Raw genomic sequence first — 17,496 nt, forward strand, 5'->3', positions numbered from 1 at the left:
TCTCCCATTTGATTTGAGGGTTTGTTCCATGCGCCTTCGGGTCTGCATTTGTGTGCCGAGTGGCGGTTCAGAGTACCCAGCCTTCTTGGAGTCTTTGGGCAGGGTGCTTTAGGGTGCACCGCATGGGAACTCAGTTGTCCTACTGAGAGACTTCAACACTCATGAGGGCAATGACAGTGAGACCTAGAGGGGTGTGATTGGGAAGAACTGCCTCCCGGATCTGAACCAGAACAGTGTTTTGTCGTTGGACTTCTGTGCAAACCACAGTTTGGCCATAATGAACACCATGTTCGAACATAAGAGTGTCCATAAATGCACGTGGCACCAGGAAGCTCTAGGCCGCAGGTCGATGATTGATTTAGTAATCGCATCACCAGACCTGCGGCCATATGTTCTGGACGCTCAGGTAAATGGACGGTTCTGAGCTGTCAACTGATCACCACCTGGTGGTGAGTTGGATCGGGTGGCGGGGAGGATGCTGAACAGACCTGGCGCGCCTAAATGCATAGTAAGGATATGCTGGGAATGCCTGGCAGAGGCCCCAGTCCGCACACCTCCGGAAGAGCTTCAACAGCTTTCTGAGGGACATCGAGTCTGAATGGACCATGTTCAGCATCTTCATTGCCGCACTGAGCTGCGGCCGCAAGGTGGTTGGTGCCTGTCGTGGTGGTAACCCCCGAATCAAATGGTGGATACCAGAGGTGAAGGGAGCCACCAGGCTGAGGAAGGAGTCCTATTGGGCTTAGTTAGCTTGTGGGACTTCAGAGGCAGCTGACAGATACTGACAGGCCTGAAGCAAAAACTTGGGTTTGGGAGGAGTTCATAGAGGCCATGGAAAAATACTTTAGAACTGCCTCGAAGATATTCTGGTACGTCTTACATGGAGGAAGCAGAGTCTGGGGACGAGGGTGATGACTCGCCTGTCTCCAGGGGCGAGGTCACTGAGGCAGTTAAACAACTCCTGGGGGGGATGAGATCTACTCTGAGTTTCTGAAGGCTCTGGATGTTGTAGGGCTGTCTTGATTGACACGCCTCTACAACGATGCGTGGAGATCAGGGGTGGTACCACTGTATTGGCAGACTATGGTGGTGGTTCCCATCTTTAAGAAGCGGGACCGGAGGGTCTGTTCCAACTACAGGGGGATCACACTCCTCAGCCTCCCTGGGAAAGTCTATACCAGGGTGCTGGAGAGGAGAGTCCTTTAGTCGAACCTCGGATACAGGAGGAACAATGAGTTTTTTGTCCTGGTCACTGGACCAGCTCTTTATCCTCTCAAGGATACTTGAGGGTTCATGGGAGTTTGCCCAACCAGTCTACATGTGTTTTGTGGACTTGGAGAAGGCATTCAACCGTGTCCTTCGGAGTGTCCCGTAGGAGGTGCTGTGGGGTGTCTGGCCCATTGCTACCGGCCATTCAGTCCTTATACGACCGTTGCAAGAGCTTGGTCCGCATAGCCAGCAATAAGTCGGACTCGTTCCTGATGGGTGATGGGCTCCACCAGGGCTGCCTTTTGTCAACAATTCCTTTCATGATTTTTATTGACAGAATTTATAGACGTAGACGTAGTATAGAAGTGGCGGAAGGCTTTCAGTTGGATGGTCTCAGAATCTCATCTTTGCTTTTCGCGTTATGATGTGGTTCTGTTGGCTTCATCGGGTGGTGGCCTCCAGCTTGGTTGGTGCTAATGCTCCAATGTGCATGGCAAAGTCCTTGTATTCAAGCCAAATAGAAAAGCAATAGGATAGCCAGTGTCTTCTCTGTGAGGGAAGACAGTGTTTTCTAAGGGAGTGTTGTTTTCTAATATGCTCTGTCTGCTTTTGCTTTTGTCCTCCACAGGAGCGTCTGCTCCTCTCCATTCTTCCAAAGCACATAGCTGATGAAATGCTTCAGGACATGAAGAAGGGGCCTAGTCAGAAAGAAATGCAACAGTTCAACACCATGTACATGTACAGGCATGAAAATGTCAGGTAATTTGGTTCCTCTATAAACTTAAACCATCAAGGGTTCTGCATGTCTGTGAAGTATGAGTCTGATTTTTGTCAAGGTTTGGGGATTTGGGTCTTATTTCCTTTGGTAAATCCTTGTTAATATTTGGCTCAGGATTGGTTTGACCTGTGTTGTCTTTCACACCTGTTGCTTATCCCCAGTTAAACTGCTGTATTCACTCAGTTGCCCACCACAACTGTATACTCTACAACAGGGGTCCCCAATCCCAGTCCACGAGGGCCGGTGTCCTGCAGGTTTTAGATGTGTCCTTGATCCATCACAGCTGATTTAAATGGATAAACGACCTCCTCAACATGTCTCGAAGTTCTCCAGAGGCTGGTAATGAACTAATCATGTGATTCAGGTGTGTTGACCCAGGGTGAGATCTAAAACCTGCAGGGACACCGTGGACTGGGATTGGGGACCCCTACTCAACAATTTCCACCAGTGTTTTTGGACTTTGTGTTACTTTTGATTTCTTTGCATTTGAGGTATCAGAGTGTTTTACAAACTGTCTTTTTGGCATTGTTCCCAGCTTCATTGTTTGTGACCACTGCATGTTTGAAGTCAAAGGTTTGGATTTTGTATATTTATTTTTCGTGTGAGTTGCATTTGGGTGCTTTCTCTCAGTTACAATTTCAAATTGGCTTTAAACGTAGCTTGTACTCTAAAGTGCTTTGAATAGTCAGTAAGACTCGAGTGAAGCTATAAAATATATCGATCAACATTAATGATGCCTTCACAGATGTGCACAGTACTCTTATCATGTGAACAACAGTGTGCTGATAACAAGCTAAATGCAAGACATTTCATCGATGATTTCAAAATGAATTTGGGATTTTGACATTTTTTACCATCTGTTTTTGCAGTACAAATATTTTCTAGCCCTCTGCTGTTCAAAAATGAGTTTACATATTTCTTAAAAGAAAATTTTTGCCTTTTCATGTTTGACATATTGTCTGTAAAAGAACAAACAAACAAACAAAACAGTATAAATATAAATCATTGCATTCTTTATTTACAAATTGCTTTCTGGAACATGGCTTGTATATATTTTAACATTAATGGATAAGAATATTGTGAAAAAGAGGCCACTAACATGAAAGCCGATGGTCCTGTTCGATTTGCTTATACTAAGCTTCTTCTTGAATTTTTGAAAATGTGCATGAAGAATTTTTTTAATGTAACCGTAGAAGAATGATGTCAGTAATGTGTATTTGTTCTCTTTCAGTATTTTGTTTGCAGACATCGTGGGCTTCACCCAGCTGTCGTCTTCTTGCAGCGCTCAGGAGCTCGTCAAACTGCTTAATGAGCTCTTTGCCCGCTTTGACAAACTAGCTGCTGTGAGTATCACAGTGTAAACTAACTAAAGTGATGTCATGGTTATTTGTTGTTATTTACATTTTTCCGATTTAGACTGAAATCTTTTATGGGATTCATCAAGATTACAAGAAATGCTCATTTAGAATCGACGTCTAAGCTTTATGTGATTTATGGGAGGTCATTTGAAATGATTGTCACATATCAATTTGTTGTAACAATGCTTCTTGGCAATAAATATCATACCATTGGAAAAAGCCTGTTCCTTTCCCCTCCAATGGTGCCACCTTTGCTAATGAAAATCGCTGGTTCTGCTGTTGTTTTGATCTCTGGTACTCAGGTGCTGACAATCAGATACAACAATGGTCTGCTACAATGGTAAGGCACGCCACATTTGACTGATCTGGATAAGGCTTGTGCCGAGGGGCATCTTCAAGCTGGTGCTCTGTAAAACCAAGTTGCACCAATGTGCCTTAAATGTCCTTCACTGTCGGGCCTGTTTGCAGTGGTGTCGGCATCATGTAAACTGGAACCTGAACATGAGGGATAGTATGCTCTGTAATGAGTCCAGATGCAGTCTACTGATATGTTCATCTATTAACTTGTAGGGTAACAGCTTCTGTTAGAGGCGGTGTGATGGTGTGGGCCAGCATCTCCCTCAATTATCATTGGAGGCAAATCTCTGTGCAGAGAGATACCAAGATGTGTTTCTGTAACCAGTGGCAACCCCATATCCCCACAGTCTAGGACTGAACTATGTCTTCCAAGATGACACACCCCCACCGGCCTCAGTTGGGCGGTGCGGGTGTGTGGCGGAGGTGTGGTTCTGTTGCTCAGCTGCAGGGGAGGGGTGGAGCAGTGCGTTCAGGGTGTGTTGTCAGGGGAGGAGTTATACGTCTGACCTCATCATCCAATCATGGTTCCCCTGTAAAAGATGTTGCCAGGATCTGAGGTGGGAGGTGTGCTGTTTGTGGTACAGGAGCAGGGCAGCTGGAAAGGTGCACAGTGGAAACCAATAAAGACCAATAAAGACGTGCAAAACTGCGATGCTGCTGGTCCATCATTGTCACAGCGGTGCCAAAACCCAAGTCGTGGCACGGCGGAACAATGACTGGCCCAACCAGTTAAGGCGTGGGCCCAGATGTTGGTGAGCTGCCAGCTGTGCAGTGGGAGCAGACAGCTGTGTTTTGTGTTGGAACAGCTGCAGGACCGGTCTGTGCACCAGGCGATGTTGGAGAGTCTGGTCGCTCAAGGTGGTTCCTTGCTGACACTGCCGCCGCCCCCACCCTCTACCGAATGGGGAAAGGAGACAACCCCCACGCCTTCCTGGAGGTCTTTCGCGCCATGGCGGTGGCGTGCCTATGGCCGGAGGAGTGACCGCCTGTTCGTGTGCATCAGCAGGAAACTGTTGGAGTGGGAGGGCAGGTACAACACAGTGGAGAAGGAGTGCCCGGCCATCTGGTGGCCATCGGCCCTTTTACCCTGTGTTCGTATCATGCCCGCTACAGGAGGAGGTGCCGGGCTTTTTCCGCTGTGTGTGGCTCTTTCACATGATACTGAGGCCCCTGTTTGCTAAAAGAATAAACTGTTTAATTTTCAATATGGCAGGTTTTTCATGGGCACAGTCCACGTATGTGGCTGCTCAATCCAAACGTGGCACCGCAGTAAGGGAACACAACAGGCTGGTCAGTGGTACAAATGTGTATCGCCGAGAACAAAACACATAAAGTTGTTTTACAACAAACTTTCTGACTTTTTGTGGTACGTTGATATATATCCATGTTTAGCAATGGTTGCTGTGGTTTCATGTCACTTCCTCAGTGGCTCAGTGTTGCTGTCAGTTTATTATTATGCATATGTATTTATTTTTAGATGTAGTCAAATGGGCCAACATGCTAAGAGCATAAATACTCTCTGCCTCTCTTCCACAGCATGTCTCATGTCCTGTCTCCCCCAATCGGCTTGCTGCACATGGCTGCTCCTCCTTGAGAAACTTTGATTGTTGCCGTTCTGTCTGTATAGTTATAGAGTCTTTATCTTACAATATAAAGCACAGTGAGGGGACTGTTGTTGTAATTTGCTGCTTAATAAATAAAATAGATTTGAATTGAATTGTAAACAACAATAAAATTAAAAATTGTAAAATTCAGGATGCAGACAACACATTTGAAGCTAATGGTAGCTGATTCAGTAAAGGAGAAACTCACAGCAAGGAGTTTATTTCTACCTGCAACACAGGACCTAATCCCTGAAACCTCGTTCTGTCATGAACTGGCTGTGTGGAGGCTGATGAACCCAAACACAAAACTCACGGAGACAAAAAGCTGAACTCAAAATCACTGCTTTATTGCAGGCTCCACAAAGAAACAGAACTAATCTGGGAATGCTAACTGGGGACCGAGGAAACATTGACGACGCAACACTGAACTGAGGGAGACATGCACATAAATACACAGAGGGTTAACGAGGGAAGTGGGAGCACACGGGGAACACAGCTGACACAGATAATCATAATGCGACACGGCAGGAGAAACACACTGACGGGAGACTGTCAAAGTAAAACAGGAAGTACACAGAGGTGCAGACAGGAGGAGAGAGAGAGCACTGGGAGAGCACAGGCATAGCGGGCTGAGGAAACATGGAATAAAACACGAGGGGAGACGAGGGCTCACAGATACAGAGGGGCACACAGGGTAAAAGTCACAAGGGGAAATCAAATAAGGAACAACGTAACAGAGCAACCCAGGAACCACGGCCCAAATAAAGAACAAAATACATGAATACTAAGAATGCTGGGCCAACATTGCACTATTAGAAAAAGCTGCTTTTGGCTGTTGCCGTGTTCACACGGGATTGCCACAGTGGGTAGCTGCACATGTTTGATGATTTTGCTGACACAGCCCCAAAGGGATTTGTGTCTCCTCCCAGAATCGAACAGGATTTTGTTTGTTAGCCGATGTGTGAACTACAACACTGGAGGGCTAATTCCACTGTGACACTGTGAAAACCATATTTAGAAAATAAACTTTGTTTATTGAGATCTTTTAACGTTTAACAGGATGTGTGTGCCCTACCTGCAGGCACGATTTACTGTTCTGTATGCCGTTCATTGTTTACAGTCCAACACGACTCGTGCCAGAGTCCTGGATGTTACCTACAGGTGCTCATGTGCAAATATCTCTCTGTAGAGATCCTGTCTTAATTGGTATGAGGCTGTACCCCAGTTTGTCATCATCTAGGAGCATGGCTCCGTACTGGCTGTGAACATGTACCCAGGTTGTGCATGAGCCCAAATGTCAAAGTTCACATGAGGTTTCACCAGCCTGGAACTAACTTTATGGGTGACAGTAGAGCTCTGTCCTTCTAGGTTACCTAGCTTAATATGTTAGCATTAACAATATGTCAATAATGTTCGCAGTCCCCTAAAAACCACATAGTGTACCATCATAGATCAAAGTGCTTTTTTGCATTATTTCTTATTAAAATCAGTAACAGGAGTAGCTTAATGCCCAAGATTAAGCTCAGCCTCTGAGGAAAAGGACAGCCTGTGTGCTCGCTTGGCACGATCTGATATCCTTGTGTTGGTGTTGTTCCCAGATCATCATACTAAAGGTTGTTCCAGGATCAATATTGCAAGTGACCAATCAGAATGTTGTGATGTCATACTTTTGCGACTTCGGGAAAAACCGGCATAAAACAAAAAACTGTACTTAAGCTGCGAGAAACCGCCTTTGTCCGCCGATCAACGGACCCTGACCCTGACCCTAACCCTTTAATAAACGCTAAGCAGAATTGATATTGTCCTTGCAACATTGGAATTTCATAAATGCACGAATGGGTTGGTGCGCAAAAGAATAACGTCACAATAATGTGATTGGTCACTTGCAATGTTGAACCTGGAACAACATTTTCATGATGATCTGGGAACAACACCAACACGACGATGTCAGATCATCCGCTCGCCTCCATCCAGCCTGCTGAAGTCTGTGCTAACTGCCATCCATCGCATGTTTCTAGCAGTTTAACGGTTGCTGTTGCTGCTAAGAAGACAGCCGGACAGCGAGCGAGTGATTTATGTCCGACCTTGATCCACTGTCTGACTAAAACATACCTGCCTTTCAGAAATACCACCAGCTGAGGATCAAGATCCTGGGAGACTGCTACTACTGCATCTGTGGGCTGCCGGACTACAGGGACGACCACGCCGCCTGCTCCATCATGATGGGCCTCGCCATGGTGGAGGCCATTTCGTGAGTATGAATGAGCACGCATGAGGGGGGGGCGGCCTGGGATAACTCAGTTTCATCTACGTTATTATGGGATGTAGTGGGTTAGTCATTCTGTCCACAGTGTGGCATTGATCCCACTGATGGACTCTTATTGACGTTTTGTGGATTGTCATGATGTAACAACGAGGGGTCATTAAACACAAATCGATTGTGATCCATCACGTTGGTCAGACTCCAGAACATTGCTGTGCACGGGTGGATGGCGTTCAGTGGCACGCCAGAGATGCCATTTCCTGTTTTTCTTCTTTTGTGGTAATCAGGCTTTGAGACAGCTTGATTATTACTCCTGTGCTTCCTGCTGCTTTGTTTCTAATGCTGCTGCTTCCTGAACTGACCACAGGTATGTCCGAGAGAAAACCCAGACTGATGTCGACATGCGTGTTGGAGTGCACAGCGGTACGGTCCTGGGAGGAGTGCTGGGACAGAAACGTTGGCAGTACGATGTTTGGTCCACAGATGTCACAGTGGCCAATAAAATGGAGGCTGGAGGGATCCCAGGGTGAGAACATCAGCTGCACACTACAGCGTCGTTGCAGTGATCAATACTGACTGTGTTTCTCACATGGTCCTTTGATTTGAGTGTTTTCATGTGTGAATGTGAATGTGCACAGTTTATCAAAGTTCTTACTCTGAACCAAACATTTATATCATCTATCATGTGTTTGTCTATCAGCTACATGTGAAGGTGTTTCAGAGAAGAGTCACTGGACTATTCCCAGCCAGAAGCAAATTATTCTGATGCTGAATTGGCTGAGATCTGAAACTAAACACACTCGCTGTTACTAATTAAACCACGTTTGCCTTTAAAACTGACAGAGCGATGCAACACGGTGCTGCTGACATTCCTCAGAGACTTTGGTCCTCAGCTCACATGTTGACGCGACCTGTTGCCTCGCTGTGAGCTTTCTGGTCATGTTTTCACCCAGAGAACCGATGCTCACTGGATGTTTCCTCTTTTCTCTCTGTAAACACTCAGAGAAGTGACTCCAGTAGATCAGTCAGTCTGACACCAACAACTCCATGATGAAAGTCACTTGCTTTGAACGTCATCACGTCATCTCCACCATGTCTACATGTCTAAATTGAGTTGATACCATGTGATCGATTAATTATTTGGTCTGATTGTCTGTCTGCTAACAGCAGGCTCTCTGTTGTTGTATCACCAGCTTCACGGCAGTTTGGTGCTCTCTTGTGGTTATTTTGGTTGAAACTGATATATTCTTTCATACTGTTTTTTTAACATTTATAATTGGAAGTTATATTATTATATTCATACGTTTAAAAAAGTTCTCATGATTTCCTCCCAATAACCGGATAAGAAGACAAACCTGTTACTGTGAACCATCAAACGTTTTACTTTAAACATTTAATTCTTTGTGGTTTTTGTATTATTATCGCAAGTTTAGGCTTTAAATGTTGTGCATATATTTACATTCAGTGTGTATTGATATTTTAGATTGGGAAGTAAATGCATAACCCAAAACACTCAGACACAAAGCATCACTGTGCACAGCACTTAATGGTAAATGGCCTGTATTTGTATAGCGCTTCACACTACATCCATCCACACACTGGTGATGGCAGCTACGTTGTAGCCACAGCCGCCCTGGGGCGCACTGACAGAGGCGAGGCTGCCGACACTGGCGCCCCCGGGCCCTCTGATGTGGATAATGTGGAAGTACAGTTGGCAGAACAATGGCCCGTGTAATCCACCTTGTGTGTGTGTACAGCCGTGTTCACATCTCACAAAGCACCATGGAGTGTCTTCACGGTGAGTTTGATGTGGAGCCGGGCAACGGCGGCGACCGCTGTGACTACCTGAGGGAGAGAGGCATAGACACCTACCTGGTGGTTGTTCCTAAAGCACCTCTGGGAAAGAACGGCATTAACAGCGTCGTAAGTAAAGCTCCACACCTGCTCTGCAGATATTTCTATAGTCAGTGTTTACATGTTGTGAATGTGTTGCTGCAGCGTGTCGAACATCCAAATGCATGATATAAACAAAAGTCTTCTTCATAATAAACTCAGTTCTTGCTGTTTGCTTGTTTCACATTAGAAACTGTCCGTAACCTCGTCCAATGGAAATTCCCCTCTGCTGATCAACACCACCGACTGTAACGGCAGCGTCCACACAGCCTGCACCACACCAGAGGAACCAGAGGAGCTGGACACAAGGGTAACCAAAGAGAGGATGCTTTACACTAGGGCTGGGTTTTGATGATCGATTCATCGATTAAAATTGATTCTGGCTTGGATAACGTGATATCGATTCATTAAAATCCTGATTTTTTAATATAAATGTATTTTGCCCGAAATGCCAGAATCTCAGGTGAAACCTCACAAAATATCAACAACCACCAAACAGCTAAGACAGGAAATGAGAGCAGGAACACGGCTTCTGCACAGAGACGTAAACACACAGCTCGACCCGCCGACGGATCAGGATCAGTGAGATGTGACTTTCTCACCGATGGCACGGAAGCGGACACGGACATGCCGTCGGGCTGAAAGCCGACAGCTCGCTGTGTCGGCGGGCGCTTTGTGTTTACGTCCTTTTGGCGCTCGATTCAGAAGCTGCAGGTTTTTATCTCTCCAAACAACATTGACTGAACCAGCAGACAAAGAAGATCCAAACTAGCTTCACATAAACATCGTCATGAATTCACTCTGACTTTTGTTGTTTTGCTTCCACCAGGATAAACACTTCATGTAGAGCTCTCTCTCTCTCTCTCTCTCTCTCTCTCTCTCTCTCTCCACATCGATAATCAAAACCCACCCTTACTTACTACCCACCAGTCTACGCTGTCGCCCGCTGTTTTCTTTTGTTTTTTTTACTTACTTCCTACACGAGAGGCTCATTTCTGCTGTTCATTACTGAACAAATGTAAACTTTTTAAAATGATGCAAAATTGCAAAACGCTCAGCTGTGTGTAATCAAACCTCTGTAACTTTGCTCTGCTTCACTTCGTTTTTGATCTACTGCACAATATTTTTAAGGTCATCTGCTATAAAAACCCAGACCAGGAAGACCACCTTCATGTTTTTCTGTGTTTCAGTTACTTTGACACAAAGTTGTCTGCTGTGACGCTCACACCTCTGATGAAGTCTCACAGTGTCAGCTTTATTTTTATAGATACAAAAATATAGATATGTACTGATAAGTGATCAGAATTATAATATTATAATGAATAATAAATATTATAAATAAATTATAATATTTATATTTATAATATTCAAATCAAATCGTGGATCGAATCGATTCTAGAAATCCGTGACGATACCCAGCCCTGGTTTTCACACATTAACAGGTGCCTGAAAGTCCTTCATCACACAGTGCTGCTATCTCTCCTCTCCTGTCTGTTCTGATTGTGCCACTCTGGCATTCTCATTCACATTCTGCATCAGCGTGGCTGTAGCTCAGGAGGTAGAGCAGCTCATCCACTAACAGAAGATGAAGGTCGTCTCTTACCTGAGCAAAGACCACGACATCACCATATTACCAGCTGGCACTCCTCAGTGACAACAGTACCTATAGACCAAACAAACCATAGAAGAGACACCTCCACGGGACAAGACTCCATCTGCATCTAAAGGTCAAAGGTCACCCTTTTGACGATGTCAATGCTCACATTTTGGACAGAGAAGACAGATGGTTTGAAAGAGGAGTGAAAGAAGCATCTGTGTCCACAGTGAGCGACCATCTTTGAACAGAGGGCGGGGCTTACGACACCAACTGTCTGCCATCTATATCAGACACCTTAACACCCACTCACATCCTGGGCCTCTGAGGTGAAATATAATGAGATATAAGGAATATAATGGTTAACATACTGGTTTCTCATAAAGCTACAGTGCAGGTTATGTTCTTCACAGCAAAACTGAATCTGTGTGAACAACATCTGCATCACTACAACAGAACAAGCAGCATTAGATGCACCAAGCTGGATTCTAAAGGTCTGTTGCAAAAATCACATTTAAATTTGTGTTCATGTGTTCAGTGTAAGCACTGAATAACAAAGGTCACCACAAACATGTGGCGGCATGTATCAGGAGGAGCTCTCAGGATTCTGGGATAATGTTCAGTGAAGAGATCAGAAGTTCAGCCTTTGGCAGGATTCATCAGCAGCTCCAGGAAACATCTGATGAAACTTATTACTCTAGATCAGGGGTAGGCATCTCCAGGCCTCGCGGGCCGGTGTCCTGCAGGTTTTAGACATCACCCTGTGTCAACACAACTTCAAGACATGTTGAGGTCATTCAGCCATTAAATCAGCTGTGCTGGATCAAAGACACGTCTAAAACCTGCTGGACTCCGGCCCTCGAGACCTGGAGTTGCCTCCCCCTGCTCTAGATCCTCCAGAATTAACCTCATTTTTCCAGCATGCGCTTTGCTTATCTATTTAGTTAGTCTATACTTGTGACTGGATAAAGAGCAGACTCCCATTTTACGTGGAGGCAAGAAATCCTAAACTGTACTCTAACCTTTGGATTGCAGGTGGTGAACCCATCGTTCCCTAATCCCCGAAGGAGGCTGAGGCTGCGGGACCTGGCTGAGCGGGTGATTGATGCTCAGGAGAATGAACAGGAGCTCAACAAGCTCCTTAATGAAGCTCTGCTGGAGAGAGAAACGGTTCAAGCGTAAGTGAATATCCTCACATCACTGTGACGGTGCCGATCAGTGATACTGGTTTCTTGTTTCTTGTGGTGGCTGTAGCTCAGGAGGTAGAGCTGTGGGTCGATCCCTGGCTCCTCCAGTCTGCATGTCAAGTATCCTTGGGCAAGATACTAACCCCAAGTTGCTCTCCATCGCAGCATGAATGTGAGTGTAGTTAGAAAGCACTAAGTTGCCTTTTTTGCCATGATGCCAGGTCTCTCTTGAGAATTAGATTTTTAATCTCAATGAGATTTTTTACCTGGATAAATAAAGGACTGATAATAAGTACAGAGAAAGTGCTTGTGAGAATGTGAATGTGGCATGTTGTATACAGGCTTTGAGTACTTCGGCAGAGTAGACAAGCGCTATAGAAGAATCAGTCCATTTACCATTTGTTATGCTGCTGGTGCTTCAGTGGGTTATCACTAGGGATGGGTACCGGTATCCGGTGCTATGATGGCAGCGGTTCTGACATAAACGGTAGTAACCAGACCGAAAAGCAGCGCACATTTCGGTGCTTTTTTTTCCCTGAGCTGTGATACACTTTAGATTCTAGCCAATCATTTTACGTTTCCGAGGATAGTAGGCGGGTCCAGGTACGTACGTTCTTTTAGAGCAGGGCTACAGATTAAAAATGCCCAAGACGAAGCGGTCAAAGTCTGGCTGTACTTCACAGCAAAAGATGCAAACTCAGCAGCTGCAACAAGTGCTTTAAGCTGATACTGTGATACTGTCAAAGGAGGTAACACCTCGAATCTGATGAAACACCTGGCGACGCATAGCGTTTTTTTAAAAGCCGAGAAATGCGCCGTATTTGATAGCTTGCTGCGAGACCTCAACACCGAGCACATCTACTGCGGGTGTGGTGCCTGTTATCGACCCGGAGTTAGCAACATCCCCCAAAAACCCGAAGAGGAGAGTCCTGGCCCCTAGCCCTGCCAGTGTAGCAGAAATGATGAGGATGATGATGCAGCAGCAGCCGTTCTTCTCTGCGTGAGTAGCTTAATGTTGTTCGTGTGTAATTTACGTTGAGTAGGCTAACCACGTTATTACATTAATGCATGTAAGGTGAACTAGCAAACATCATCATAGCTACATGCGGCTGTCTTCTTGTTTGATGGCAGATACTCCCTTCACCCTGGCCAAAAAGGCTAAAATGACCAAAGAAAAAGTGGGAAACAGCTAAACATGAGAGGTTTTTGGACAAATTTGTGTTTTTTCCATTGTTTAAGCTGCTTCCAGCCAAGAGTGATACCATATATGCCCCATAGCTGCAGAAAGGCTAACATTGTTATCTTTTTACAAAAAAACAGCTGAACATGAGAGGTTTTTGGACAAAGTTTGTGTTCTCCATTCTTTAAGCACCGTTTGAAAAGTACCGGTTTGGCACCGGTATCGGATAAAACCTAAACGATACCCATCCTTAGTTATCACGGAGTGAGGGGTTGACAAGTTGACTGTTGGTACTTTTAAATGTCTCCACCATTTACAGCTTTTTGCTGTTTGCATAAATATCACACATGACATCTTTGTCACTTCTCTTCCACTCTTTGTGGAAAATAAAAGGTTATGGTCAGGCTGTGGTGGTCCTGGGTTCAGTCTACTTTAGGCCATAGTCTTTTGGTGACATTTTTTCCTTCCTCATTACTTTTTTCTCATTAGTTTTGCATTTTGCAAGGTCAGTGTCAGTATTGGTGGCATGAGGTGATACCTGTACCCTATAGAGGTTGCACAGGTAGTCCAACTCACCCAGATGACACATCAATACATCCCATTGCCAGAACGTTTGCCGAATCTCCAGCCACGTAGGACATTCCAAGATATCGGCAGTTACTCTTGGACAGGGCGGCAGAAAATGATCAACCCATCAGCAGGACCGATGTCTGAGATACCTGAAGTCCTGACATTCCCTTCTGGGCTGACACTGCAACGGATCATGGTTGATCGGTAATCCGAACCGATCCCACTTCACGGTTCGGCAGCACGTGATCCGAAGATTCAAAAAAGAAGAAAAAAAAGTATGTGTATGGTGCGCGTGGTGGGTCTGTCAAGCGATACATATGGGCAGCGCTAGCGGTCCAAGTGGAGGAGCAGAGGCCTTTGAGCAGCCCTTTGCTGCCCAACCCGACCGGGCTAAAGCTATTACAGAAGCTGTTGGGGTGTTTAGCTGCAGACGGGAGGCCGTATTCTGTGTGCAAAACAAAGTTTAAACTATGATGAACGTGCTTGAGCCACGCTATGATATCTCGTTGCGCGTCCACTTCAAGATCGTTCCAAACATGTATGAGCAGGAAGTTTAAATTTACGGCTGAACTGATCCAGACATCTTCTGTTGCCCAACTACAAATGACAGCTCATTATATCACAGCTGAGTGGTAGACTCAAAGCCCTGTTCTGCCCTATATTGCACCTTAATTTGTTTTTATATAACTGTGTGGAGTGAATCTTGAGTTGAATGTTTTTAACAGGCAAAAAATACTTAAATAAATAATTTTGTCCTTTTTTCTGTTTTTGCTGATCCGAAAATTGATCCGATCCATGACTTAAAACCGTGATCCGATCCAAACTGTGAGACTTTTGATCCGTTGCACCACGAGTCGCTGCCTGGCACTGTGAGCCAGAGTGACATCTGCCATAGGCTATCCCAAAGAGCGAGAGGCAGGGTACACCCTGGACGGGTTGCCAGTCTGTCGCAGGGCCAACACACAGAGACAAGCGACCATTCATACTCACACCTATGGGCAAAGTAGAGTTACCAATAAAACCCAAGCCCACTAACTGCATGTCTGTGGGAGAACCCACGCAAACATGACGAGAACATGCAAACTCCACACAGAAAGACCGCAACCTGATGGTGGAACTGAACTCAGGACCTTCCTGCTGTGAGGCAACAGTGCTGACCATTGTGCCACTTACGTTATTCCATTATCTAGCAATAGCCACAAATATGAAACAACCAGCTAGTTTTATAACACGCAGGTAGCAGTATTGCAACAACCGCTCTTGGAAGAATATAGTTCCTTGGCATAAAAGTGTACTATAGTGTAAAAGATATTCGTGAAAACCAGGAAAACCCATCATCCTGGACTACATTAACAGCTGCATCAGTACAAAGTTAAGTAAGCTCTTATGATCTTCACAGGAAAGAAAACAAGCATGCCTGCTGTGGGGTCATTGGTTATTATAAGGGGGCTGAGGAACACCACGTCCTTGAAGTTGTCTGGTTTGGACAGATGTTGTAGTGGAGCTTCCATGATTGGTCACAGCAGAGAGTTTCCCACTGTGAGATACCAGGTGAGCTTTGAAAGGAACCATCAGTTGAGTTTCAGTTAAACTCCATTATGTGTTTTTGAAGTGGTAGTTAAATTTTTTTCAGCAGTATATTTAATAATCTTTAACCTTCCAGTCTTGTATACACATGTGGGAAAAGTGGAGCCAGTGATCAAACCAAATCTCTGATCGAAGTTCAAGTAGCAGCAGAGATTTCCTTTCCTTGCTCATGCTATGTTATAGTGTTTGTTGGCAAACTCCAACTCTTACTCTAAACAAACGTACCTGTCTTAAAATACCATAAATAAGACTTAATCAGTCCATGTTGTCATTGGTATTATTTGGTTACTGGCGTGACCCCGGTTCTCTGAAAACAAGCTCAGTATCTCACTAAGGCAACCACATGCTGGCGTGACCAATCATGGAAGCGCCACCTCCACCGCGCCTGCCCAGGACAGACCATTCACGTCAATCGCTTCACTTCCATAAAATGGTTAATAATGTAACCAGCAGTGTGCTGCATTCACTGTCACTACGCTTGTTGTTCCTCAGTCTGAAGGGGAAACACACCAACAAGCTGTCCCTCAGGTTTGTGGATCCGGAGCTGGAAACACGTTTCTCTGTGGAGAAGGAGAAACAGAGCGGCGCTGCCTTCTGCTGCTCCTGCGTGGTTCTGCTCTTCACTGCAGTGATGGAGGCGCTCATAGACCCCTGGTGAGTTCACAGGTCTGTTTTACTAATTCTGGGCAGGATGGTTTATATCACCTACTCTCCTAAGAACAGAACAAAATGAAAGCAAAAATAAGCCTACACACTTTGGCAGTGTAAGCTGGAAATAATAACTGTAATAATAATAACTCACTAATTACTCTCCACTACGTTCACTTGTTCTGGAACAGGCTGATTGCAAACTACATCACCTTCGCAGTGGGGGAGGTCTTACTGCTCATCCTGACCATTTGTTCTCTGGCTGCCATCTTCCCCAGAGTGAGTTATAACACATTCTTAGACTTCATTTACACTTCATGTGATTAGAAGCATTTTCTTTTATTTTACAACCTTGTTCAGATACAGAATCGATTAAATACACGCTGGTGGTGGGATCGTTTGGATATATGTAACCTCTCAGCGATTTATGGGTCGTTACCTTCTTCTCTGGAAACCAGCAGTGGCATTTTGTCTCACACAGAGTTGTCCACATATTGTCACAGTTTTGGGGCTATGCTAATGTTGGAAATTATGTTAACAAAATGTTACTACTGATTCTTAATTGCTAACACGGTATGAAACTGTATCAGTTATTTGTCTAGGTTCCATAAAGTTGTAACTAATGTATCGTTTCGTTTAGTTCGCTCTGGTTAAGTTTAGGTCCTAAAAGTACTTTGTTAGGTTTAGGAAAAGATGATCACGTGAGTTAAAATTCAAGTTTCCCATTGTCCAAAGATATTGGATGATAAGCTAATTGGTGATTCTAATTGGCCGTTGATGTGAGACAGAAACCATAGCGCACTAAATGTGCAAATCATGTATCGGCTCTTCAAACGTTTTAAACTCAGACCTGCAATTCTAAAAGTTTGTTTTGGAGGTTTTGGGCTTTTCCCATATAGACAGTGTATCATCTGTTGAGTCTTTACTCTACCCTCCCCTCACACAGTTTTTCACAGACAAAAACACCTACTACACAAATAAGTTAAGGCGATGAGAGACACATTACACAGATTTAAAACTGTTTTCCTCCCGTATCGTTCATTTCACGAATCAGTGTAACTGCTACTCTCAAACACCTCTGTGATCGTATCACTTACACGCGTCTCCTGTAGAGTCACAAATAGAGAAATGGGCAGAGAGAGATTATATTGAGTTCAGAGGAGCTGAAACAATAGATATGAAATGACAAAAGATTACGTTTGTTTATTGATATCAAAAATCAGTTAATATGCAACTAACAACAGAAAAAGGAAAAATGTTTACAAAAC

The 17,496-nt window shown here is 44.7% G+C and overlaps 1 protein-coding gene across 4 annotated transcripts in view; it reads left to right on the forward strand.

Moving 5' to 3' along the window:
- adcy3a (adenylate cyclase 3a) overlaps positions 1-17,496 on the forward strand; it is a 60,339-nt gene that overhangs the window by 18,222 nt on the left and 24,621 nt on the right. For all 4 annotated transcript variants that reach the window (XM_085176685.1, XM_085176683.1, XM_085176686.1 and 1 more), the window contains exons 4-12: positions 1,838-1,968; positions 3,219-3,330; positions 7,430-7,557; positions 7,937-8,095; positions 9,327-9,492; positions 9,653-9,772; positions 12,092-12,234; positions 16,073-16,234; positions 16,420-16,507. In XM_085176685.1, coding sequence (XP_085032811.1) covers positions 1,838-1,968; positions 3,219-3,330; positions 7,430-7,557; positions 7,937-8,095; positions 9,327-9,492; positions 9,653-9,772; positions 12,092-12,234; positions 16,073-16,234; positions 16,420-16,507 — 1,209 coding nt within the window. The remainder of the gene's footprint in view (positions 1-1,837; positions 1,969-3,218; positions 3,331-7,429; positions 7,558-7,936; positions 8,096-9,326; positions 9,493-9,652; positions 9,773-12,091; positions 12,235-16,072; positions 16,235-16,419; positions 16,508-17,496) is intronic.

This window comes from Neolamprologus multifasciatus, chromosome 11, assembly GCF_963576455.1.
Source record: "Neolamprologus multifasciatus chromosome 11, fNeoMul1.2, whole genome shotgun sequence".
In the NCBI taxonomy this organism is placed as follows: Eukaryota; Metazoa; Chordata; class Actinopteri; order Cichliformes; family Cichlidae; genus Neolamprologus; species Neolamprologus multifasciatus.